Source organism: Gopherus flavomarginatus, chromosome 3 (genome assembly GCF_025201925.1).
Source record: "Gopherus flavomarginatus isolate rGopFla2 chromosome 3, rGopFla2.mat.asm, whole genome shotgun sequence".
Lineage (NCBI taxonomy): Eukaryota > Metazoa > Chordata > Testudines > Testudinidae > Gopherus > Gopherus flavomarginatus.
The window spans coordinates 143,709,761-143,734,517 of record NC_066619.1 but is presented as its reverse complement, the minus strand read 5'-3'; the positions used below and the strand labels follow the sequence as shown (position 1 = coordinate 143,734,517).

The following is a 24,757-nucleotide window of genomic DNA, read 5'->3' as shown; positions in this document are numbered from 1 at the left end:
TGAATCGTACGGATGGACACAGGGCTGGCGGGAAGGGATACCAAAGCAGTCTGATGGGCTGCAAAGAGCATAATAGTGCCGTGCTTTACGGGGGGAAGAGAGAGCTGGGCGACGTAGCTTCATTTTTTAAAACATGGAGGGCAGGGCGAGTTGGGCTAAGGTGACGGGACTGGGAGTGAGGGGCAGGAGGAAGCTGGAGCAAAACGTCCAGTCAGCACATGGAGATGAATGTCCAGAGCGGCATTGTAAGAACCAGTTAGATACTGATGACATCGACATCATCCTCATGCACTGGTCCCTGCTTCCTTCAGCCCTGATGCTGCCAGCAGCATGGCCTTCCCTGCACAGTTCTGCCTAATTATCTCTAATTCATATTACATCCAAAATAACTCCATTACAAGAATGTTACTGCAGTTACAAAGTCAAGCACTCAAAATTAGGAATGCCAGAATTAAAGTCACCTTTGCAACGTTCCTCCCCTTGGTAGGCATGCTGTATGATGCAGTCTGTAATTACATAATCACATACTATTTTTTCCCACATAGGATCCTGCCTCATTCGGTGAATGGACATCTACTCAATATTTCTTTTTATCCTCATTCAGCAGGCAGGGCCCTCAGCTTTATTTACCACATGCCATTCTAACCCTGCACTGAATGCTGAATTAATTTCCTCCTGGACATTTCTATGGAGCACATCACTATAGTATCCGAGAGTTTCACAAACATTCATGAATCTGTCTCCACAACTCCCCGGTGGGAGTACACGGTATTATTAGCCCCATTTTATATCTGTGGAACAAAGGCACAGAGAGATTAAGGCAAAAATTGTCAAAAGTGTCCACTAACAGTGGGTGCCCCATTTGAGACACCTAGTCTCTGATATTTCCAATTATTTAGCATTTTTATATGCAGTGTAGTTGTAGCCATGTCAGTCCCAGGATATTAGACACAAGGTGGGTGAGATAATATCTTTTATTGGACCAACTTCTGTTGGTGAGAGAGAGAAGCTTCTGAGCTACACAGCGCTTTTCACACAGCAAAATCCAGACCTGAAAAAGAGCTCTGTGCTGCTCAAAAGCTTGTCTCTCTCACCAGCAGAAGTTGATTCAATAAAAGCTATTACTTCACCCACCTTGTCTCTCTCAGAATTTTTACAGTACTTAATATGTTCACAGCACAGCCCCCATCTACTTCAATTGCAGCTGTGGGAACTCAGGATTTCTAAAAATATGATCCCAGGTGTCTCAAGTTGGGCATCCAGAAAATGAGGAAAGCGCAGCAGCTGCCCGTGAAACGTTTGGGTTAAAAGTGACTTGCCTAGTATCACACAGGAACTCTGTGGAAGAGGCAGGAATAGAATCCATTTCTCCAGGGAAGCATTCACCTACCAGAACCATGAGACCATATTTTACTTTCTGCAGTCTCCTGCTTCATTCACTACACATCTTCCAACTTTGGCAACAAATGAAGTAGGGGCCCTTTCAACAACAACCTCCTTCACTATAATTATATACCTGCCCCTGGAAATTTCCACTACATGCATCTGAGGAAGTGGGTATTCACCCACGAAAGCTCATGCTCCAAAACGTCTGTTAGTCTATAAGGTGCCACAGGATTCTTTGCTGCTTTTACAGATCCAGACTAACATGGCTACCCCTCTGATACTTGACACCATGCAAGGCACTGCATTTAGCCGTATGGAGTGGAAATCCATCAACCTCATGAAGAAACTTGCACAAATACAGACAGATATCATTTTCCTTTCCAAATGCAAACGGATGGACATCATACCAAATGGACTAAAGGTAAAAAATCCACTGCTATCTACATACTACACAGACCACAGTGAGAGATTATGCCATACTCTATCAAAAAAACTGAGGAACCACCTGATCAGCATCCTATACAGCAAACAGGAAAACATCAAAAAAGAGCTCTCCAACCTGGAGACTCTCATTAATAACCAAACTTCCATACAAACGGACTTTACTAAAATAAGACAGTTCAGCAGTCTCTCTTTGGAGTCTGTTTTTGAAGTTTTTTTGTTGCAAAATTGCCACCTTCAAGTCTGTCACTGAGTGGTTAGAGAGGCTGAAGTGTTCTCCCACTGGTTTTTGAATGTTTGCTGTATAGGATGTTGATCAGGTGCTTTCACAGTTTCTTTGAGAGTGTGTGGCATAATCTGTCAGCATAGTCTATGTGATATGTAGATTGTAATGGATTTTTTACCTTTAGTCCTTTTGGTATATAAAAAAACCAGTGGGAGAACACTTCAACCTCTCTAACCACTCAGTGACAGACTTGAAGGTGGCAATTTTGCAACAAAAAAACTTCAAAAACAGACTCCAAAGAGAGACTGCTGAACTTGAATTAATATGCAAATTAGATACAATTAACTCAGGCCTAAACAGAGACTGGGAATGGTTGGGTCATTACACTAATTGAATCTATTTCCCTATGTTAAGTTCTCCTCACACCTTCTATGGGTCATCTGAATTATCACTTCAAAAGTTTTTTTTCTCCTGCCGATGATAGCTCATCTCAATTGATTAGACTCTTCCTGTTGGTATGCATACTTCCACTTTTTCATGTTCTCTGTGTGTATAAATATCTCCTGTCTGTGTGTTCCATTCTATGCATCCGAAGAAGTGAGCTGTAGCTCACGAAAGCTCATGCTGAAATAAATTTGTTAGTCTCTAAGGTGCCACAAGTACTCCTGTTCTTTTTCCACACTGCAATGATTTTCCCTCAGTCACTTGCGGTTCTTTTACAGCAGGGGGTGGAATCAGCACCTAGGAACTTTGAGCATGTTCATACTGAGAATATGAAATATATAAAAGCAGGAGAGGATTTTTATATTTCAGACAAAACAACTAATGAAATAAATACCATATATACTCATTCATTAACCCTTTCATTTATAAGCCGACCCACCAAGATGCTTAGGTAAAAATAACAAAAACTGTATGACCCTTTCATAAGCCGACCCTATATTTCAGGGGTTGGCAAGCTTTGGCTCCCGGCCGTCAGGGTAAGCCGCTTGCAGGTCGGGACGTTTTGTTTACTTGGAGCATCTGCAGGCATGGAGCCCCTCGGCTCCCTGTGGCCGCAGTTCACCATTCCCAACCAATGGGAGCTGTGGGAAGTGGCACCACTTCCTGCAGCTCCAATTGGCTGGGAACGGCGAACCACGGCCAGAGAGAGCCAAGAGGCTCCATGCCTGCAGACGTGGCAGGTAAACAAAATGACAATGTATTAAATATTCAATTCAATGATTCCATAGAGTTTAAAATCATCAAATTTTGGTGTAGACCCATTTATAAGCCGACCCCCACTCTTTGATGAGTCACTTTTTTACTACAAATATTCAGCTTATGAACGAGTTTATATGGTATGTCTTTTGTGATCATCTGTGTAATACTGGTTTTCCCCAATGTTTCCATCCTGCTCCCAAATAACTCAGTAATGCCATTTTGTATTTGCTTCACATCTTCATTTTATGCTACTTACATGGAGGAGGAAGAATGGTCCAGTGGTCAGGACACTTGCTAGTACTTGAGAGATCTGAATGTAAGTCCCTACTACTTTTCCACAGGCTGCATTTGTGACCTTGAGCAAGTCACTTAGTCTATCTGTTCCTCACCTCAAAGTGGAGTAAACATATTAAAGGTGAGGTGCTCAGATAATTCAGTAATGAGTAGAAGATCAGTAGAATACAGTGCCCTACATAACATTTGCAATGTAAGGGCTCAAACCTGCCATTCCCCTTGCCCACATTAGTAATTCGGATTCATGCAAGTAGATGCATTACCTTCAGTGGAAACACACAAGTAAGCACTGTACTGCTGAGGAAGGCCTTCCAGGGTTGGACTCACATGTTTATACAAACATCTGAGATGATAGCTTGTCTGCCCACGACATGTAGACTATAATGTACATTTCACTAGTTCTCATTAAAAGTGTACTATAAATAGTAATTTTACACTGACTACCAAATTCAGTTGGTTTGGAAGTATGTTCGAGATACATATTATTAAGAGAAACAGGAAACTAGAACCACCAGGTCAAACAAGGAAATCTGACAAGACACTAGGAGTCCTTCTCCCAAAGCCATACTGTGGTGTATTTTCCATGTGGGAGCAGAGTGCTGTCAGGACTGAAGCGCACTTCCATCCTATTTAATGTGAAAATAAAGAGACTTTTAGGTGGAAGGAAAAACAGGAAGTTCATTGATGTCATTCCCCATGTCTGAGCTTGGAATTGTGTCATGTTTTTTCCCACTCCAAATACAAACAGAAACATGCTGTTTGGATTACTGTGTTGCACCAATATTAAATTCTTGTCAGCAATATTCAGTTTAGTAAGCCTGTCATAAATATAGAGATAAGGGTATCATAAAATCCCTCCTGGGCAGCTGTACTGAATTGCTTTACTTGTAAGGGGTTAAGAAACTCAAATAACCTAGTTGGCACCTGACCAGAAGGACCAATGAGGAAAGAAGTTATTTTCAAATTGAGGAGGGGGAGCAGGAGGAGAGGATTTGTTTGTGGCTCTCTTTGTTTGTTGAACTTTGCAACTTTGTCCTCACCCACAACTATTTCACATTTGGGGACAATATATACCTTCAAGTTAGTGGCACTGCTATGGGTACCCACATGGCCCCACAGTATGCCAACATTTTTATGGCTGACTTAGAACAATGCTTCCTTAGCTCTCGTCCTCTAACACCCCTACTCTACTTGCACTACATTGATGACATCTTTGTCATCTGGACCCATGGAAAAGAAGCCCTTGAGGAATTCCACCATGATTTCAACAATTTCCATCCCACCATCAATCTCAGCCTAGACTAATTCACACAAGAGGTCCATTTCCTTGACACTACAGTGCTAATAAGCGATGGTCACATAAACACCACCCTATACCGGAAACCTACTGACCGCTATACTTACCTACATGCCTCCAGCGTCCATCCAGGACACACCACACAATCTATTGTCTACAGCCAAGCTCTAAGATACAACCGCATTTGCTCCAATCCCTCAGACAGAGACAAGCACCTACAAGATCTCTATCAAGCATTCTTAAAACTACAATACTCACCTGCTGAAGTGAAAAAACAGATTGACAGAGCCAGAAGAGTACCCAGAAGTCACCTACTATAAGACAGGCCCAAAAATGAAAATAACAGAACGCCACTAGCCGTTACCTTCAGCCCCCAACTAAAACCTCTCCAGTGCATCTTCAGAGATCTACAACCTACCCTGAAAGATGATCCCACACTCTCACAGATCTTGGGAGACAGACCTGTCCTCGCTTACAGACAGCCTCCCAACCTAAAGCAAATACTCACCAGTAACCACACACCACACAACAAAAACACTAACCCAGGAACCTATCCTTGCAACAAAGCCCAATGCCAACATATCTATTCAAGTGACATCATCATAGGACCTAATCACATCAGCCACGCCACCAGGGGCTCGTTCACCTGCACATCTACCAATGTGATATATGCCATCATGTGCCAGCAATGCCCCTCTGCCATGTACATTGGCCAAACTGGACAGTCACTACGCAAAAGAATAAATGGACACAAATCTGACATCAGGAATGATAACATTCAAAAACCAGTAGCAGAACACTTCAATCTCTCTGGCCATTCAGTAACAGATTTAAAGATGGCAATTTTGCAACAGAAAAGCTTCAAAACAGACTCCAACGAGAAACTGCTGAACTTGAACTGATATGCAGACTAGATACTATCAATTTAGGCTTAAATAGAGACTGGGAATGGCTGAGCCATTACACACATTGAATCTATTTCCCCATGTTAAGTATCCTCACACCTTCTTGTCAAGCTGTCTTAAATGGGCCATCTTGATTATCACTACAAAAGTTTTTTTTCTCCTGCTGACAACAGTTCATCTTAATTAATTAGCCTCTTAGAGTTGATTGGGCAACTCCCACCTTTTCATGTTCTCTGTATGTATATATATCTCCTCACTATATGTTCCATTCTATGCGTCTGATGAAGTGAGCTGTAACCCATGAAAGCTTATGCTCAAATAAATTTGTTAGTCTCTAAGGTGCCACAAGTACTCCTGTTCTTTTTGTTTGTTCCCTCTCTGGATGGAGAAAGAGACCAGGAAGGTACAACATCTCCTGAAAATATACTTGAAATGATCCATCTAAAATTACAAAAATTCTAAGTAAGGCAAGGTAATGCATTAGGTTATCTTTTGTTTTGGCTTGTGAATTTTCCTATGCTGCAAAGGTAGTTTTATTCCTGTTTTTGTAACTGTGAAGCTGAGTCCAGAGGAGAGTCCTCTGTGTTTTAAATATTTTTATTACCCTGTAAAGTTACCTTCCATCCTGATTTTGCAGGTGTGATTCTTTTACTTTTTTCTTTATAATGAAGTTCTTCTTTTAAGAACCTGATTGATTTTAGTGCCTTAAATTGCGAAGGTATATTATTCTCAAGCCTCCCCAGGAAAGGGGATGAAGGGGCTTGGGAGGATATTTTGAGGGGATAGGGATTCCAAGTGACCCTCCCATGAATTTTTGTGTAAATCACTTGGTGATGGCAGCAATACAGTCCAAGGACAAGGAAAGGAATTTGTGCTTTGGAGAAGTTTTAACCTAAGCTGGTAGAATATAAACTTAGGGGGTCTTTCATGCGGGTCACATCTGTACCCCAGAGTTCAGAACCCTGACAAAGTCACTGCTGATTGATAAAAAATATTGGGGTTTACTACCCAAGGAATGTAAGGAGAAAGGATATCCCAGCTGAATGCCTGCTGAAGAAATGTAAAGTTTTCATAAACACTGTGAGGGAAGATTGAGTATTGGCATGGAACTGTGGGGGGGATGAGAGAGAGAGAGGTGCACTGTGCAAAGTGATTTCAACATGTATCTTATAAAATCAAATTGTTGCTTATGGGTCAGAGTCTGACCCAGGCAGAAAAGTCTTCAAAGCAGGCCTACATATTGCTGCAACAACAGCATTCCTTTGCACTTACCCTCTCATTAGCAATGGCTCTTCAGCACACATTGCTCCTGCTGGAAGCCACAATAACCTGCATGAGAGAAGGATGCTGTTCTCATTGACATCACAGGGATTCACATTGTCAGACACCAAGACATGGAGTGGCAAGCCTAGTGGTCGGAGCAGTGGTCCTCTGGCCGTGTGGTTGGTGTGGTGGCAGCCAAGCCAGACGACCACTGCTCCGACCACTAGGCTTGACTCGTGACTGTGGCTCTGACCTCCAAATGGGACCAGGGGTCAGAGGCAGAGGAGAAAAAACACTGCAGAAGGATCCTTGCTGTGAAACTCCCATACTGTCCACAGCAGTAGCACAGAAAGATCCACCATTCCCAGTCAGATTGTTGAGTCTGGGAAACTTCCCACATCCCAGGTCCTTGTGAGCAAAGACCAGTGATCAGCACTTAGACTGTGCTCAGCACTGTACAAAGCATAGAAAATGATATGGGCTCAGATTCCCAAAGGTACGTAAGTGCCTAACTCCCATTGAAATCAGAGTTAGGTGCATAAAACCTTTCAGGTTTGAGGCGATGGTCCCTGATCCAAGAAGTCAATCTAGCTAGACACAATCCAATCCAGAGATATTACCATACATACATATAATATATACACATGGGAACACAAGATACATATGCTGATGAACAAACATCATGGATTACTTTTAAATGTATATTCAGTGTTTGGTGGGTTATACTGAAAGACAGTACAGAAAAGAAAATCTATTTTAATGAAGGTTAGGAAAGTACAGAGGGAAGTTGGTTGGTGAACAAGGCACACCACCTATATTTTATGTTTGCCCAACACATGAACTTTAGCATACAGACTTTCAGGCCCAAACATTTCCTTTTTCAAGTGATAGAGCATAATTTTTTGTAACTAGACTTGTTTTTATGATTTGCAGTGACACAATGCACAGATATTCATTGCAAGACAGATTATATGAGTAAAATCATACAAAAGCCACACGCAAAGATACTCTCATAATATGTAGTGATGGCAGATAAGTAAATTAAGATGTTTTTCATATCCTGTTTTAAATCACCTATGAAAATGTGTTGCTGCAACTTTTGTGACCATCATAAATCCCCACAGGCACAATTCAGCACAACTGAAGTACACAACACAACTGTTTAGCCATGTTAGGTATTGCAGAGATAGGACATATATAAACAGCAGTGACTATTAACTAGTGCTAAATGATGCCTTTCATGTCAATGCTTGATTCCACACCCATTACAGCTCCTACTGACTGCAGAATGGGGCTCATGGGCCAGGGAAAACAAAACAACAATATGATAACAATTAAAAAGAAATGATAAGATTAAGTAAGGAAAGCTTAGAACATGGTTATCAGGGAAATTTCCTGAAATGATTAGTGCTACAAGACCAGAATAGTCTCTTAAGGGAAGTGGTAGAAGCCACATTACTTGAAACATTTAAAACTAGACTAGATGATGTCTTTGAAAATATAGTGTAGATAACAATCTTGTGCTGGCCCCAGGAAATACACTTTTCCATTTCTGATTCCTGTGCTTCCATGAGACTCTGAACACTTATTTGGATTCTGTGCTTCTTTATCAGCATATGAATGTGGTAATTTTAAAAAAGTTCAATAACATTGTTTATTACAAGCCCTTATTTCCTCCCTACCCACCCCCAAAACACATGGAATGCAGAAGACAGTAAATACACCGTTTTGCAGTGAATCTTTTCTCTTTTACACTGTTACCATATTTTAAAACTTGCCACTAATTTAAAAAAAACAAGGTGAAACGGGGGGACAGCTCTAGATCCAATTTTTAGATGTTTTTTATGTTTCTTCAGTGGACAACAGCACTTGGGAAAGAGCCCACTGGTTTCTGTTGTGAAGGAATGAAGTTTAACGAAGAGCAGGTGACCACCTGAGTTATGTGCAGCTGTTGTATTGTTCCCACGCTAAGGCAGCCAGTGATGCTCTCACACGGATCTTTCCCCCGGGAGCGGGGCACGCTACCTCATTCAGATGAGCAGCCGGGGTTGGGATGAATGTAAACGCCTTCCTTCTCTGCTATAGGCAGTGGCGGGGTCAGGCCACTACACTGACAAGGTGAGGGAGTTCATTATCTTTTACTGGCCCAATTTCTGTTGGGACAGGTCCAGACTAGAGCTTTAAATCGATTTAAAGCTGTAACCGTCCACACTACACAGGCATTACACTACAGAGGCAGAAGCTGGTCCGATAAAAGCCATCACCTCCCGCGCCTGGGGTCACCCTCACCTGCTGACACGCAAAAGCTGCCCGCGGGGACACGGCTGGGGGGGAAGCCCTCCCTGGCGCTGCCTGCCTCCCACGCCCGCGGGTCACTGGGTGCGGGCGGACCCGCGGTCCCCCGTGGGGCTACGGGGGAGGGGCGGTCCACGCGCGGCTGTCGGGGGGGGCCGGCGGGCGGAGGGAGGGGTTTGCGGAGGGAGCCCAGGCCGGCCCCGCCGGGGCGGCTCCAGTCCGGTCCAGTCCCGCGCCATGCTACGGCTGCTCAGCGCCTGCCTGCTGCTGCTGCTCGGGGCGCGCCCGGCCGCGGGCGAGGAGCCTTCGGGCGCCGCCTGCGGGCCCTGCCTGCCGGCGCTGTGCCCGGCGCTGCCCTTGCGGGGCTGCGCGCTGGGCCGCGCGCGGGACGCCTGCGGCTGCTGCTGGCGTTGCGCGCGCGGCGAGGGCGAGGCGTGCGGGACGGGCGCGCGCTGCGCCGCGGGGCTGGAGTGCGCCCCCCGCCCGGGCCGCGCCGGGCCGCCCGCCCTGTGCGTCTGCAAGAGCCGCTACCCGGTCTGCGGCAGCGACGGCGTCACCTACCCCAGCGCCTGCCGCCTGCGCGCCGCCGCCCTCAGCGCCCAGCGCCGCGGCCAGCGCGGGCCCAGCCAGCGCCGCAAGGGGGCCTGCGAGCAAGGTGCGGGCGCGCGCTGAGGTACCGGGGCGGAGGGAAGGGGGGCGCTGTGCGGGGGCAGGGGGCGCTGTGCGGGGACACGGCGGGGGCAGCGCGTGCTGTGCGGGGACGGGGCGCTGTGCGGGGACACGGCGGGGGCAGGGGGCGCTGTGCGGGGACACGGCGGGGGCAGGGGGTGCTGTGCGGGGACTGGGCGCTGTGCGGGGTCACGGCGGGGGCAGGGGGCGCTGTGCGGGGACACGGCGGAGGCAGGGGGCGCTGTACAGGGACACGGCGGGGGTGAGGTCAGGGGCAGGGAGCGCTGTGCGGGGTCAGGGCAGGGGCAGGAGGTCTGTGTGGGGTCACTAGGAGCTGAGTTGCCTGGGGACAGGGCAGGGCCACGGAGTGCTGTGCGGGGACACGGCGGAGGCAGGGGGCGCTGTGCGGGGACGGTGCGCTGTGCGGGGAGGGGGCAGGGGCAGGGGCAGGGGGCGCTGTGCGGGGACAGGGCAGGGGCAGGAGGACTGTGTGGGGTGACTAGGAGCTGAGTTGCCTGGGGACAGGGCAGGGGCAGGGGGTGCTGTACGGGGACACGGCGGGGGCAGGGGGCGCTGTGCGGGGAGACGGCAGGGGCAGGGGCAGGGGGCGCTGTGCGGGGACAGGGCAGGGGCAGGAGGACTGTGTGGGGTGACTAGGAGCTGAGTTGCCTGGGGGCAGGGGGCTCTGTGCGGGGACACGGCGGGGGCAGGGGGCGCTGTGCGGGGACACGGAGGGGGCAGGGCAGTAGGGCTGTGTGGAGTCCAGGGGCGGCGGCTCCAGGCCCCAGGGTCGCCGCAAGGGAGGTCCCCCGAAGCCGCGGGACCAGCGGACCCTCCTCCGGCAAGTCGCCGAAGGCAGCTTGCCTGCCGTGCTTAGGGGGCAAAATGCCTAGAGCTGCCCCTGGTGGGGTGACTAGGGGCTGAGTTGCCTGGGGGCTGGGGGTGCTGTGCAGGGACACGGTGGGGGCAGGGGGCGCTGTGCGGGGACACAGCGGGGGCAGGAGGGCTGTGTGAGTCACTAGGAGCTGTGCAGGGACACGGCGGGGGCAGAGGGCGCTGTGCGGGGGCAGGGGGCACTGTGCGGGGACAGGGCAGGGGCAGGAGGTCTGTGTGGGGTCACTAGGAGCTGAGTTGCCTGGGGGCAGGGGGTGCTGTGCAGGGACACGGTGGGAGTAGGGGGCGCAGTGCGGGGACACAGCGGGGGCAGGAGGGTTGTGTGAGTCACTAGGAGCTGTGCAGGGACACGGCGGGGGCAGGGGGCACTGTGCGGGGGCGGGGATGCTGTGCGGGGACAGGGTAGGGGCAGGAGGTCTGTGTGGGGTCACTGGGAGCTGAGTTGCCTGGGGGTAGGGGGTGCTGTGCAGGGACACGGTGGGGGCAGGGGGCGCTGTGCAGGGACATAGCGGGGGCAGGAGGGCTGTGTGAGTCACTAGGTGCTGTGCAGGGACACGGCGGGGGCAGGAGGTGCTGTGCAGGGGCAGGGGGCGCTGTGTGGGGACACGGCGGGGGCAGGAGGTCTGTGTGGGGTCACTGGGAGCTGAGTTGCCTGGGGGCAGGGGGTGCTGTGCAGGGACACGGTGGGGGCAGGGGGCGCTGTGCGGGGACACAGCGGGGGCAGGAGGGCTGTGTGAGTCACTAGGAGCTGTGCAGGGACACGGCGGGGGCAGGGGGCACTGTGCGGGGACAGGGTAGGGGCAGGAGGTCTGTGTGGGGTCACTGGGAGCTGAGTTGCCTGGGGGCAGGGGGTGCTGTGCAGGGACACGGTGGGGGCAGGGGGCTCTGTGCTGGGACACAGCGGGGGCAGGAGGGCTGTGTGAGTCACTAGGAGCTGTGCAGGGACACGGCGGGGGCAGGGGGTGCTGTGCAGGGACAGGACAGCGGGTGCTGTGCGGGGGCAGGCGGTGCTGTGCAGGGACATGGTGGGGGCAAGGGGCACTGTGCAGGGACTAGGCGGTGGCAGGAGAGCTGTGTGGGGTCACTAGGAGCTGAGTTACCTGGGGACAGGGGGTGTTGTGCGAGGGCAGGGGCAGGGGGTGCTGTGCGGGGACAAGGCAGGAGCAAGGGGCCTTGTGCGGGGGCAGGGGGCACTGTGCTGTGTCACAAGGAGCTGAGATGGGAGGGGGCGCTGTGCAGGATCACGGCAGGGGGTGCTGTGCTGGGTCACTAGGAGCTCAGTTGCCTGGGGGTGCTGTGCGGGATCACGGCAGGAGCAGGGGGCGCTGTGCAGGGTCACTAGGGAGCTGAGTTGAGTAGGATCATGGAAGACTGATGTTTGGGGCTATGAAGGGCTGAGTTTCTCAGTGGTTCCGGTCGGAGGATGTTGGCCAGGGCATTAGGGGCTACTAGGGATTGTGGGGCAGAGGGATGCATGAGGAGACACATTCTGAACATCTTTAGCAAGTCTGCTGAGCTGAAAAGCTTTGAGCTCCTGGTGCAGTGGTGAGGCTGGCTTGCACTGCAAGGCAAGTGTTATTGATGCATCAATGCCAGGCACTTCCAGGACATTTCCAAGGAGCTGTGTTCTTGGGATGGTTTTCAGTGCATAATCCTCAGGCATTAATTTAGTGCTGGATCTCTGGCTGTGTGTGCACTAGTTAGAGCAATGGTGAGAGAGATCCCAAAATATTCTCAGACAAGATCTAATCTAACACAGATGTATGCGGTGGCAAAAATAGAATACTTAATTCACCCCCACTGTAGCTCCACCAGTAGTAGCATAGACAGGGCTCAGGTGTTGTCTAAACCTGCTCAAACCCCCCAGACACCTGCCTTCACCATTGCTTCAGCTGTTACTACCAATGGCAGCACTGCTCAAGGGACCCTGTTTTTGCAAGCAGACAGACAAGAACTACTTGGAGTTGGATTAATGCCCTGTGCCCTCCCCTAGACATCAGCGAATTTGTCCTACAATGGTGTACAATGGAATCTCTGTATTGGAGATCTTGGGTGCATGTAGGTGGTGGGCTAGGGGAAGACTAGTGAAGAGGGGAATTATTCATGAAAGTCCTAGTTAGACAAAGATGGGGATTAAAATGTCCTGTGTAGCATCAGAGTCCAAGAGATTTCATTTCACCTACACTCCTTCCTGGGCATACATTTTCATCATTCCCCGCCCCCTCCCCAGTTACTGATATGTACAGTAGTTATTTTTAAAAATGAATGAACCATCTGTACAAACAATGGGATGCTGCTCCCCAAAGCAAGCTCAGTTTGGTGGGGTATAGTAGCTTTTCTACAGTTTATTAACAGGGTTTTGGTTTGTTTTCATTGTTTTTTTTCCAGTAGCCTATATGATTCCGTCTGTGGACTGTTCTCAGTCCATAAATTCAGATAAGACTAAGCCATTCATTCTTTTTGTTAATGTATATTATGGAATCTAATACAGTAATTTGATTGTCTGCTTCCTAATCTTTTGTACTAAAACTATCCTGTAGCACCTGGTATGGGGTGCAAATGGGAGGGACAAAGTTGCTATTAGCTCATCTCTTCTCTGTTCCTTTCCCCAACTAACTGTCAATGTAAACTAGATGAATTATTACCTATTTTACAACAGGATCTCCAGAAATCCCAAGAAGAATGCAAATCAAAATAAGTCAACTAAATGATCACTACAAGTAGCATTTTTCTGAATTATTACAATGATTTTAAGTGGAAAGCTAATATCAGATCATTCATAGTTTAGTTAAAGCTTAGCAGGGGAAAGGATATGCTAATATTCTGATAACATGTTTCAGAAGAATATTTTTGGTTGTTTTGCTTAAGAAACCTGTATCATCTATAAAGGATTTAATAATCCCAATCAAAATCCAAAGATCAGCAGAGAAAATTGAAAAAATCATGTTGTAGTATGAATTAGGTACTCCGTGGATGTTGTCTAATTTCTCTTGGTAATTTTATGAAAACAAAGTGTGTGTTGAGCACTTCAATATACACAATTTAAAAAGGGAAAGTCATTCTGGAGTCATAGTTACATATAGCAAGAGCCAAAAAGATAGTTGCAAATGTAGTTTGGAACAGTCTATTCCACATAACTTAAGAGCCAATTGTAGCATTGAAAATGTCAGTTGATATTTCCTATATTAGCATGCCTTATGGGTTTTATCCAAAACCCAGTGAAGTTGTTGGTGCATGTCGGCAGACTTTGGATCTGGTCCAATGTCAGCAATTTGAGGTATACAGTATTCTCAAAGGAATGCTGAAAGCTTTAGCCATGTACCTTGTTAACAAGAGGGTAAAGCATTTTGCATGTTAGGGCCGACATTTTAAAAATATGACCTGTAATTTTGGGTGCTTAGATTTTGGGGTGGTTAACTTTACTTTTAGAAGGGCTGAGCACCCACTGGTGCACATTTTTTAAAATCAAGCCCAAGGTGTGTAAAGCTAGTTTCTCAAAAATTGAAAATCTGGTTCATCGGGACACTAATTAAAAAGCAAAATGGACCTCAGACCACCCTAAGTGGGGTTTTAGGACACTATGAGACACATGGAATTTCCTGAACAGGGAGCAAGAAACATGGGGAAGGTTTGCCATATCACAGAAACACACAAAGCCTCAGAAATGAAGCCACCAGAACTTTTCATCAGCTGCTCTCTGCTGGGCTCTGGCTGACATGGAACCATCCAACCTGGCTTTTCATGCCTTGAGTGAATTTTCCCAACCATCTGGTTCCCTGACCCTGACATTCCTACACAAGGTTTCACAAAAGCTGGGGCTTTCCTGCACAGGGGCTTTCCAAATATCCAAGCTATTTAGATGCAGATGGCTGTCAAAACCACAAAAATTCTGTCCCAACTTGTTTGAATCAAAGCTTAAGCAAGTGGGTTCATTTAACTGAAATTATTGTTTGCTTTGAGAGGCCTCGGGAACAGCCGCAGAAACTAAAGCCCTGCATAATTAATAAAATGGCTTTCCCACTAGCCACTGGAAGTATGTGCCATTATTCTTAATATCCTCTTTCCCTTTACAGTATTCCAAATCAGCAGTGCTGTAATTATGTGCAGTGCTGAAGCTTTTGTTTTGAGAAAATGCTACCTGAAAAAATCTCTGCAGCAGTGCCATTGATAGGAATCCTAGCTTCTAAGCTGTCCTCAGGTTCCACAACCAATGGACTGATTTTGACAGGGAGGAATGGAGTGGCATACTGTTCAAGACACATCTCAAGGACAGAATTGAAACTCTAATCCCATTTTTCTGGAAGGATGTTTTCATAACCAAAGTATATTAGGGTTATCTTCCCCCACTTCCTCCTCTTGCTTCCCATATTTCAAGCCAAGAATATCTTGTGAAACTCAATGTGCTTCTGGAGCTTCTGAAACTAAAAGAGAAGAGTAAAGCAGGAGCACCATATGTTTATGCTGTGTACTCAATATTACCTCTATAGCACTGTAAATGGTATTTTATAAACTGTACAAAAAGAGTACCGTAGATCCCTTTCCTTGAAGAGTTGAATTCATCCCTGCCCCAGAACTAGTACCAGCACAAGGGCAGCAGTTTGTGCCACCTCTATTGGGACTACCTCAGGAATACCCTACCTTGCACCCCTGCTACAAAGAACAGAATTACTGGGCGCACCTCGGCCATGCCTTCTCCTGCTCTTGACTTTGTCAGAGGTTTCTGTGTGGGGAAGGACAGAGCTATTCTCCATGTAATGCCAAGGGGCTCCTATGCGGGGAAGTTGACATGGTGCCTATGTGACTGCTTGGTGGGTACAAAGGAGTCTGGCTGTTCTGGAAAAACTTGCTGTTGATAACTTGGTTTAAGTGAATGGACTTGTTTGGAAGATGATGTTGAGATTACAGTTTTATCAGGCAGTTGCAGCAGGTGATTGTGCTCAGTTGTAAACTGTTTATATTCTCCTGCACTCACTCGGGATCTTAAACAACAAATTCTAAGGCACTTAGAACTTTAAATGTGGTGGATTTGCTGAGGGTTGGATAGTCAGCCATGGATTTTGAGAAAACATTCCAGCTAAGCAACTTATATGGCCCCCACTGCCATATCTGAGCGTCTTATGAATGTTAATGTACTAATCTTCACAGGGGAAAAAGGGAGGAGGTGTTGCCTTATATATTAAAAATGTACACATTTGGACTGAGGTGGAGATGGACATAGGAGATGGAAGTGTTGAGAGTCTCTGGGTTAGGCCAAAAGAGATAAAAAACAAGGGTGATGTCATGCTAGGAGTCTGCTACAGGCCTCCTAACCAGGTGGATGAGGCTTTTTTTAAACAACTAACAAAATCATCCAGAGCCAAAGATTTGGTGGTAATAGGGGACTTCAGCGATCCAGATATATGTTAGGAAAATAACACAGCAGGGCACGGACTATCCAATAAGTTCTTGGACTGCATTGCAGACAACTTTTTATTTCAGAAGCTTGAAAAAACTACTAGGGGGAAAGCTGTTCTAGACTTGTTTTTAACTGTCTAGGAAGGAGTATGGCAGAAAGGAATCTAGGGGTTATAGTGGACCACAAGCTAAATATGAGTCAACAGTGTGATGCTGTTGCAAAAAAAAGCAAACGTGATTCTGGGATGCATTAACAGGTGTGTTGTGAGCAGGACATGATAAGTCATTCTTCTGCTCTACTCTGCGCTGGTTAGGCCTCAGCTGAAGTATTGTGTCCAGTTCTGGGCACCGCATTTCAAGAAAGATGTGGAGAAATTGGAGAGGGTCCAGAGAAGAGCAACAAGAATGATTAAAGGTCTTGAGAACATGACCTATGAAGGAAGGCTGAAAGAATTGGGTTTGTTTAGTCTGGAAAAGAGAGGACTGAGAGGGGACATGATAGCAGTTTTCAGGTATGTAAAAGGGTGTCATAAGGAGGAGGGAGAAAACTTGGTCTCTAAGGATAGAACAAGAAGCAATGGATTTAAACTGCAGCAAGGGAGGTTTAGGTTGGACATTAGGAAAAAGTTCCTAACTGTCAGGGTGGTTAAACACCGGAATAAATTGCCTAGGGAGGTTGTGGAATCTCCATCTCTGGAGATATTTAAGAGTCGGTTAGATACATGTCTATCAGGGATGATCTAGACAGTATTTGGTCCTGCCATGAGGGCAGGGGACTGGACTCGATGACCTCTCGAGGTCCCTTCCAGTCCTAGAATCTATGAATACCCCTGTTGTATTATTATCCCCATTTTACAGATGGGGAAACCGAGACATGGAGAGATTAAGGCCAAAATCCTAAATACCATTGAGGTGATTGATAGAGCAGGGAATTGAACCTGGGTCTCTCAAATCAGTGCCTTAACCGCTGAGCCATCCTTTGTTTCCATTACATTTGGAGTATGCAGGCTGTCACCAGTCGGAGCTTATCAGCTATGATCACCATGTTCTATGAGGTCATATGGGAGCCCGATGGACCTCCAGTGCTCTGGAGCAACATGAGCTGTTTACTGTGTTTGGGGAGGGAGGAAAGGGGAGATTCACCTCTGGTCAGCATCCTTTGAATGTTCCTCATAAGGCTTTTCACAGCATCTCTTCTCCCTCAGATAGTGCCCAGATTCAGTATGGCAATTAGGCACTTGAGAAAGATGCTGAGGGGCTCCTCTGAACATGCTGGGGAAAGGAGGAAATTCACCCTGGTGCCAGGGGTCAGCATAGACTTGTGCACCAATCATGTCCCACTTAATACCTTGAAAGAGGGTTTAATTAATGCCTAGGCCTTATGTGGGGCTTCTGCACTGGGGTGAATGTTACCCAAAGTCTCTGTAGCCTCCTGACATGGTTGACCACACATCAGTCACCCAGTGAGGAACTGGAGAAGGACCAGAGCCTACAGGCAGAGGGGGAGCTGTTCATGCCAGCTATTGGCCTCTGATGTTGCTGAGGAGGTAAAGGCCAATAGGTGGCATAGACAGTGGAGCTGGCCAGTCAGCTGCGGAAGATAAAAGGACAAAGAAGACCCTGTGTAGTTACCCTGCTCCTGCCCTGAAGGGCTTAAACCAACCCTGGGAGAGGGAAAGCAGCCACAGCTGTAGCCAGAGCAATCAGGGCCCAGCTGGCCCTTATAAGCGGGCGGTGGGCCAAAAGGGGACACTTTCTCTCTAGCTGTAGAGAGAGAAGGACCTGGCTGCCTGGGAGCTGAGAAGGGCAGAGGGAGCTGGGGAGCTCCAGCCTGGTAAAACCCCAGCTGCAGGCCTTGTTAAAGGCCTACAAAAGGTATTGGGGTTGCAGAGGGGCAGCCCACAGACAGGCAGAGGCAGCTGGTCCAATCCTTCCTTGCCGATGATGAGTGGTTTACAGACTGCAGTCCGCCCTAGTGAGCAGGGGCTAGATGGTGACTGGCAGTAACCACTGAGGCAAGGTGGGGATAGAGGGTTGGGGATTTCCCTGGGTGGGGAGACCCAGATTGGGGGTTACTGCTGGGGGCAGAACCCTGATACAGAGGGGCACTGGGGTCCGGGAGGGACATCAGGGGGCAGTGGCAGGCGAGACACTGGCCTGCAGAGGGCGCTCTGGGCTGGAAGAGCTAATTCCCTGGACCACCAGCAGGAGGCGCTGCGCCAGTGAGTCATCACCCCGCCACACCTTTCAGGAAGTGGCCCAAATTGGTGCACATCTGGGGATGCTTTTATTAAATGGCTAGTTATGCGTGATCTTTTAGCTTAAAAACTATATCTGAGGATGGATCACTGAGCCTATACAAGTACCTTACCTGTGCCTCTGCCGGAGCCTTTACATGGTTTCCATTTACAGTGCAGTCATGGGGACAGACTGAATGGCTGTTATTAGTCATCATGGATGTTGAGAGTAGAGTTTATTGTCCTTTCAACTGTGGTGCTGCGATAACCGTTCCTTGGTGCTTCCTCAGTAGGCTGACCTTTCTGCTGGATGGATTGCTAGTATCCCCACGGAGGTGAGATGTGCATCTCTCCAAGGAGTGTTTGTGATGGTCTCAAGCTCATGGCTGCCTGATATGGAGGAGCAACAGAGAGGCGTGTCCTGTCCTCACAAGCCTGTAGAAGAGAGTGCCCATCATTGTTCACATTTCTCTAAAGAAAGGAGACATATATTCTTCCTGATTTAATATATGTATATTTGATGTTGATTCTTTTTCAAATTCAGAGAGAAGGCAAGATGTAATGGTGATTGGGGCGGGAGGAGTCACCAAAGGGCAAAATCTTTGGCTTTCCAATTTCCCAGTAGCCAAGGGTGGGGCTCACCTCCACCCTTCTTATAAAGCTGGGTGGGAGACTCTGTGCAGCTATGTAACTAGGCCAAGCAAACTCCCTTTATGGTAAATTATTTGTATGACAACTTGTGAACACTTCTAAGCACTTGTTGCTGTGTATATTTTCCACAGGAAGGAGTGGTGCAAAAGTTCAGACATCTTCATTATGGCAGACTAAACACTATTGTGTTTCACTGCTTCTGCTTGTTTGTTCATTCACTGAAATGTTGTAGTCATGCCACATATTTCATAAAGCTGTAAGCAAGTGAAACCGTCTTGGAAATCTCAGAAAGTAGCAGTCCAGAAAAACTTGTTTACTACAGTGGATGTTGATTGATTTTATTTTTAAATGGAATTTGGGATTTATTTTTTCCTATTTTGTTTAAATATATGTAGCATTTAAAAACTAAAATAGGGGCATTAGAGGAGGAAGTGTAGGCACAAGGGCAGGGGAAAGCAGAGGTGGAGATGGAGGCTGGGAAAAGCTCTGTAGAGCCATAAAGTGAGAAGGAAGAGTTCTAATTCGAGGCAGAGATAGCGGTGAAGGGAATGGAAGAGTAGCAACACAGGGTTCTGCTGTGGCTGCTGAACACTCATATAGAACAAATGATGCAGTCTGAGCGAATGTCCACCTGCGTTGGGTAAAAACTAGGTCGGGGGGAGGAAGATGTGTGAGAGAGAAAGATATGCCACCAGAGCAAGTGACAGCAGTACTCACTCAGGTGCCCATCTCCTGTTACCCCTTCCAGTGGGCAGGGCCAGTAGAGTTTAAATAAAATGCCCACTGTGCACCATACTTAGCCTCCAGGATGAGGAAGCTCACCCTCATCTACTCTGTTCCCACACCACACTCCATTTTTCCTCTTGCACTGGGGGAGCAGGAACTAGCCTGTGTGCTAATGGTGGCAGGATTTGGGACCCTGCTCTTATTTAACAGGGTTTGCATTTTGTGCTTCCCAGTGGGCATTTAAAGGGTCTGTGTTCCCCTCTGCCTGCCGTACTGGTTGATGCAGGGTCAGCCTTTATTTACTCAAAACAGCACAAGCATGATAAGATTAAATTACTTCCCCAAACATGCCCAAGCAAATACTCTTTGAATTTCTTGCATCTTTGCCTTTGAATACTCCTGTTCTGTGGAGATGCAAAGTACCCTTTATAACCACAGCAGAAGAAAATTTCACAAAGGCACTTCCATTTTTGCTGCATGGATAGATTTTTTTTTTATGATAAAGATCAATTTACACAATAGCATGCATCAGAATATTCAGTGTTTGAAGTGCATGGGCAATGCCACTTGAATACTTATTCTGGATTTCACAAGAGATTATTTGCAGACCTGGTAAAATAACTTGGAAACAAAGATCTTCTCATAGAGAGAGTTACATAAGTTTTAACATGCAAAATACTTTTTGAGATGCACATATTTTCACTGTGGATTTATTTCTAAGGGAATAAAAGTTCGTTAAAATGCTAGTTGACAAAGTTGATAAAATACATGCCCAGTTGAGCTTTCCATATTCATCAGTGTTGTGTGTATTGCAGCTGTGACTGAAGCTTTTGCTTACAGTGAGATCCCCTTCAGCAGCTGGGGAGTACTTTGACATTTCTTACCTTTGGACAACAAAAGGAAAGAGCCAACTCTTGAGTCTGATTAATTTTCCCTGACCTTGTCCTTGGGACTATGTCTCTGTGTTGCTTTGTTTTCTGAAATCCTGTAATCTGAAGTTTGTAGTGCAACAACATCCAGTAGTTGTCTGATGAGTTGTATTCTTTGTGCTAAAGTAGCTAAATTGTGTAGAAAATTTAGTTCCAGAGAGAATGATGTTTCCTGCTTGTAAGTCAAATGAAACTGGAAATGTTTGTGAGGAACAAGAATGGAAATAACCCTCACTGGCACCATGCTAAGCAGCTGCAGGGACAGAGAACAGAATCTGCATCAGCCTAGTCAGTGTCATGCTCTCCTGGGATAAAATAGGCGAGTGTGGGACAAAACTCAGTAAACAGAGGCTCACCTTCCCAGGTTTCCTCTTTTGGGAGAAGTTTAGAGGAACATAACCTTTTAGAGCTTTGGAGCCAGGAAGTGCTCTGCTCCCAATCCCATGGAGCCTGGCCCTTCATATTGCACTGGGCTTCTCCTCTCCTCATGGCAGTGCAGCTCCCTCAAAGACATGGCAGCACTGAAGTCCACATACAACTGTGTGACAGAACCCCACTAGGTATTAATGCTACTGACAGCCCAGTGAGTCATCATTCACAAAGATAATCTAAAATCACCCACTAGCCTAGCAATCCAGGATTCAACACTGCTCTTGTGTCATCAGAATAACGCTTTGTGTGCCACGCTTCAAAGTCACTCGCTACTTGGCTGACTAGAACAGCAGAGCCAGAGACATCTTGCAGTTGATACTCTGAGGGTTCGTGTCCCTGTGTTGTGTCCCTCCTCTGCTCCATGCTTCTGCTGTTCCCCTACTATTCTGAACTGTGCATGGTAGCTAGCGGCCGTACACTGAAACTGTGATGGGGTGGAAGTGCAAACGCGATCCAATGAAGGACCCAGTTCCATGGGAGTTTTGTCATTTATTTTAATAGGTGCGGGATCATGCCCTAATTCCTGCTCTCATGAATCCTGATGCTAAATATACTGTAAGAATATATTATCATACCACTGCATGATATTAGTCCTCCCCAGCTATGAGCACAGTTTGGGGCAAAATAAATGCTCACCTCTGCCCCATGCTTTGAAATTACGTGAAGTAGGCAGGCAGCAGTAATTCCTTCTTATCAATGCACTTGAGGTCAGGTAACACTGAGTTAGGCTAGTGTAACACGCAGTGAGACAGAGAGCAGAGTCTAGCTCCCAGCTAATCAACGGTCAGAAAACACTAAAGCTTTTACTCTTTTTCATAGTTTCTCTTATGGAGCTGTTTTCACTCAGAGCTGGATGGCACTGTGCAAATATACTTGTTATCAAAAAGGTTGGCCCTGCTCCCATTCCCATCAGATACCATGACAGCTCTTCTGTTGGTTATTTCAGAGGTTCTCAAACTTCATTGCACCGTGACCTCCTTCTGACAACAATTACTGTACGACCCCAGGACAGAGGACTGAAGCCTGAGCCCTGCCCCCAGGTGTGTGGCGGGGGACTAAAGTCAAAGCCCAAGGGCTTTGGTCCCAGACAGGGGGCCTGTAATCTGAGCCCCAGGGCTAAAGCCCTCAGGCTTCTGCTTTGGCCCCAAGTGGTGGGGCTCAGGCTTTGGCCCCAGGCCCCAGCAAGTCTAAGCCAGTCCTGATGACCCCATTAAAATGGGGTCATGACCCCATGGGGTTCCGACTCACAGTTTGAGAACTGCTGGGTTATTTCACTGAAAGGGGGACTGGCCATCCCTAGCCACATGTAAATCATTGCTCAGGGAAGGCCAAAGCCTGATTACATCAATCACACAAGGAGTGCTCTTAAGGTCAGTGGGACCACACAAACCTTGGTCCTGTGAGGAGTTGCAAGACATTAGCTCTCTGTATATAGGAGTTGCCTCAGTCTGTGCCACGTACATTGACCCTGACATTATTGGCCCGTTTTCCAAAGGGGCTCAGCAGCTCCCTTTGAGTAGAAATGGGAGCGGAGCTCTTATGATAATCTGACCCCAGTTGTGGGGGCTGAGCACTTCTGATATTCTGGCCCTGTGGTGATCAGAGCCAAGCAAGCAACTAATTAATGAGATTGTGATAGGAATAAAGTGTGAGGGTTTTGGACTTGAGGAGGGAAGTGAAGGCAAGGCATTTTTTTCCGTTATATGTCTTTAATTATATTTAAAACTCTTTCTCCCAAAGACAGAAGAGCTAGTAAAACTAAGCACTGAGTTTTTAAAATAAATCTAGAGTAACACATACCAACTCTCTTCAGTCATCAGAAGAAATATTCTGTTTTGCCATTAATGAACATATGCAGTTTTCTAATAAACTATGAATGCTGTGGAGAAACATAAAAAGGATAACCTCTCAAGGGTTCATTTGGTTACAGCAGACTTTTTGCCAATTTATGCTCGCCAAAAACCCAGCTAGAAATTTGTAATCTTTTGGGACCTCTGCTCTTGTCATCCTTTAACACATTTTTATCAAGTAATGTGCCCTTTTTGGCTCAAAGCACAATAATAGTTTGTATTCAGAATGTGAGTGCTACAATTTCAGAGGACTTGCTTATGATGTAAAGCAAAACTAGAGCATTACGCTGATAAATTCAGTTATCCCAATTCCAATGATTATGGAGCAGTGGTTCTCAATCTTTTGTACTGGTGACCCCTTTTACATAGCAAGCCTCTGAGTGCGACCCCCACCTTATAAATTAAAAACACTTTTTTATATATTTAACACCATTATATATGTGCTGGAGGTGAAACGGGGTTTGGGGTGGAGGCTGGCAGCTCGCGACCCCCCATGTAATCACCTCGTGACCCCCAGTTTGAGAACCCCTGTTTTGGAGTAATGAAAATCCCAGGTAACCACCCCAGTGTACAGTGCTAGCACAATGTCCTTGGGCCCTATCTGAGCCCTTTACTAAGTCCTGAATTCCACCCTGGCTAGCAGATAGAAGGTGCACCCGTGCTTCTAAAATGTATTAAATAGCAGGGAGCTTTTTAAAATCTCTCCACATATTTATTCTGAAATGGACAACAGTGTCTGAGCACCTGTGCTGCTGAGTTCCCTCTGCTCCCATTGAGGTTATTTCTTGTCTCTGGGAGCTCCCAGGTCTCTGCCCCTCACAGCAGATGCACAGCACCTTGCAGGATTCAGCCCAAAAACTAAGAAGGATGTGACTAATAAAGAAAATTGACTTCAGAGCTGATTTAAGTCACTTCTTGTAAATATTTAAACAGAGGTTTCATTTGTTTTCCTTTATGAAGGGAAAATATGCAGGGCCTGTGAAGGGGACACAGTTCAATAATACAGCTAAACAGCTGTTTCCGTCTCTCACGGGGCTCGATTCTGATCTGACTGGCACTGGTTTTACAGCTGTGCAGCCTGAATGGAATCATCCCTGATTTATGTCAGATGAGAATCAGGGCTCCTACATGTAGATTATCCATACATAGAAAAGCAAATATCTTTCCTCTTTAGAAAACATGCCTTTCCTGGGGTAAGAGAACAGAGATCTTGTCGTGAGGACTGAAATTGAGTAGGACGAAGGTTAAATAAAAGCAGTGTACAATCTGAGCTACAGGAAGCACTCTGCTGTGCTTTCTCAAGGCCTGAAAGTTGTGCTCTGCTATTCCATTTAGATACAGGCTAAGGGAGCTGCAGAGGATGTATGCCGTGCCCCTGGAGTAAAGAAGGTTCTATGCTTTTGGCTCTTTGCATGCCTACACAGGAAATCTTGGTGTTGCAGTGCCCATGTGACACACCATGCGTCCGCACATAACTGCTTCTCCATACTTCTCGTCACCGGGATTCTTTTTGCTCTGAGCAAGGCTACTCACTGTTACCCATACCAGGACAGAACTGGTATAGACAGCAAGGAGGAGGTAGGTTTCTGCAGTACAGGGTCTCATGAGAGGAAGAGACTAGTGGGGATTTTTGGAAGTCCTTGCAGGAATAGAGGACCGTTCATT

At 47.0% G+C, this 24,757-nt stretch overlaps 1 protein-coding gene across 1 annotated transcript in view; it reads left to right on the top strand.

The window, feature by feature from the left end:
• Window positions 1-9,547: 9,547 nt before the first annotated feature.
• Window positions 9,548-24,757, top strand: part of IGFBP7 (insulin like growth factor binding protein 7) — a 78,727-nt gene continuing 63,517 nt past the window's right edge. Inside the window, exon 1 of the mRNA XM_050945472.1 lies at window positions 9,548-9,965. Within this exon, the coding sequence (XP_050801429.1) occupies window positions 9,548-9,965 (418 nt within the window). The remainder of the gene's footprint in view (window positions 9,966-24,757) is intronic.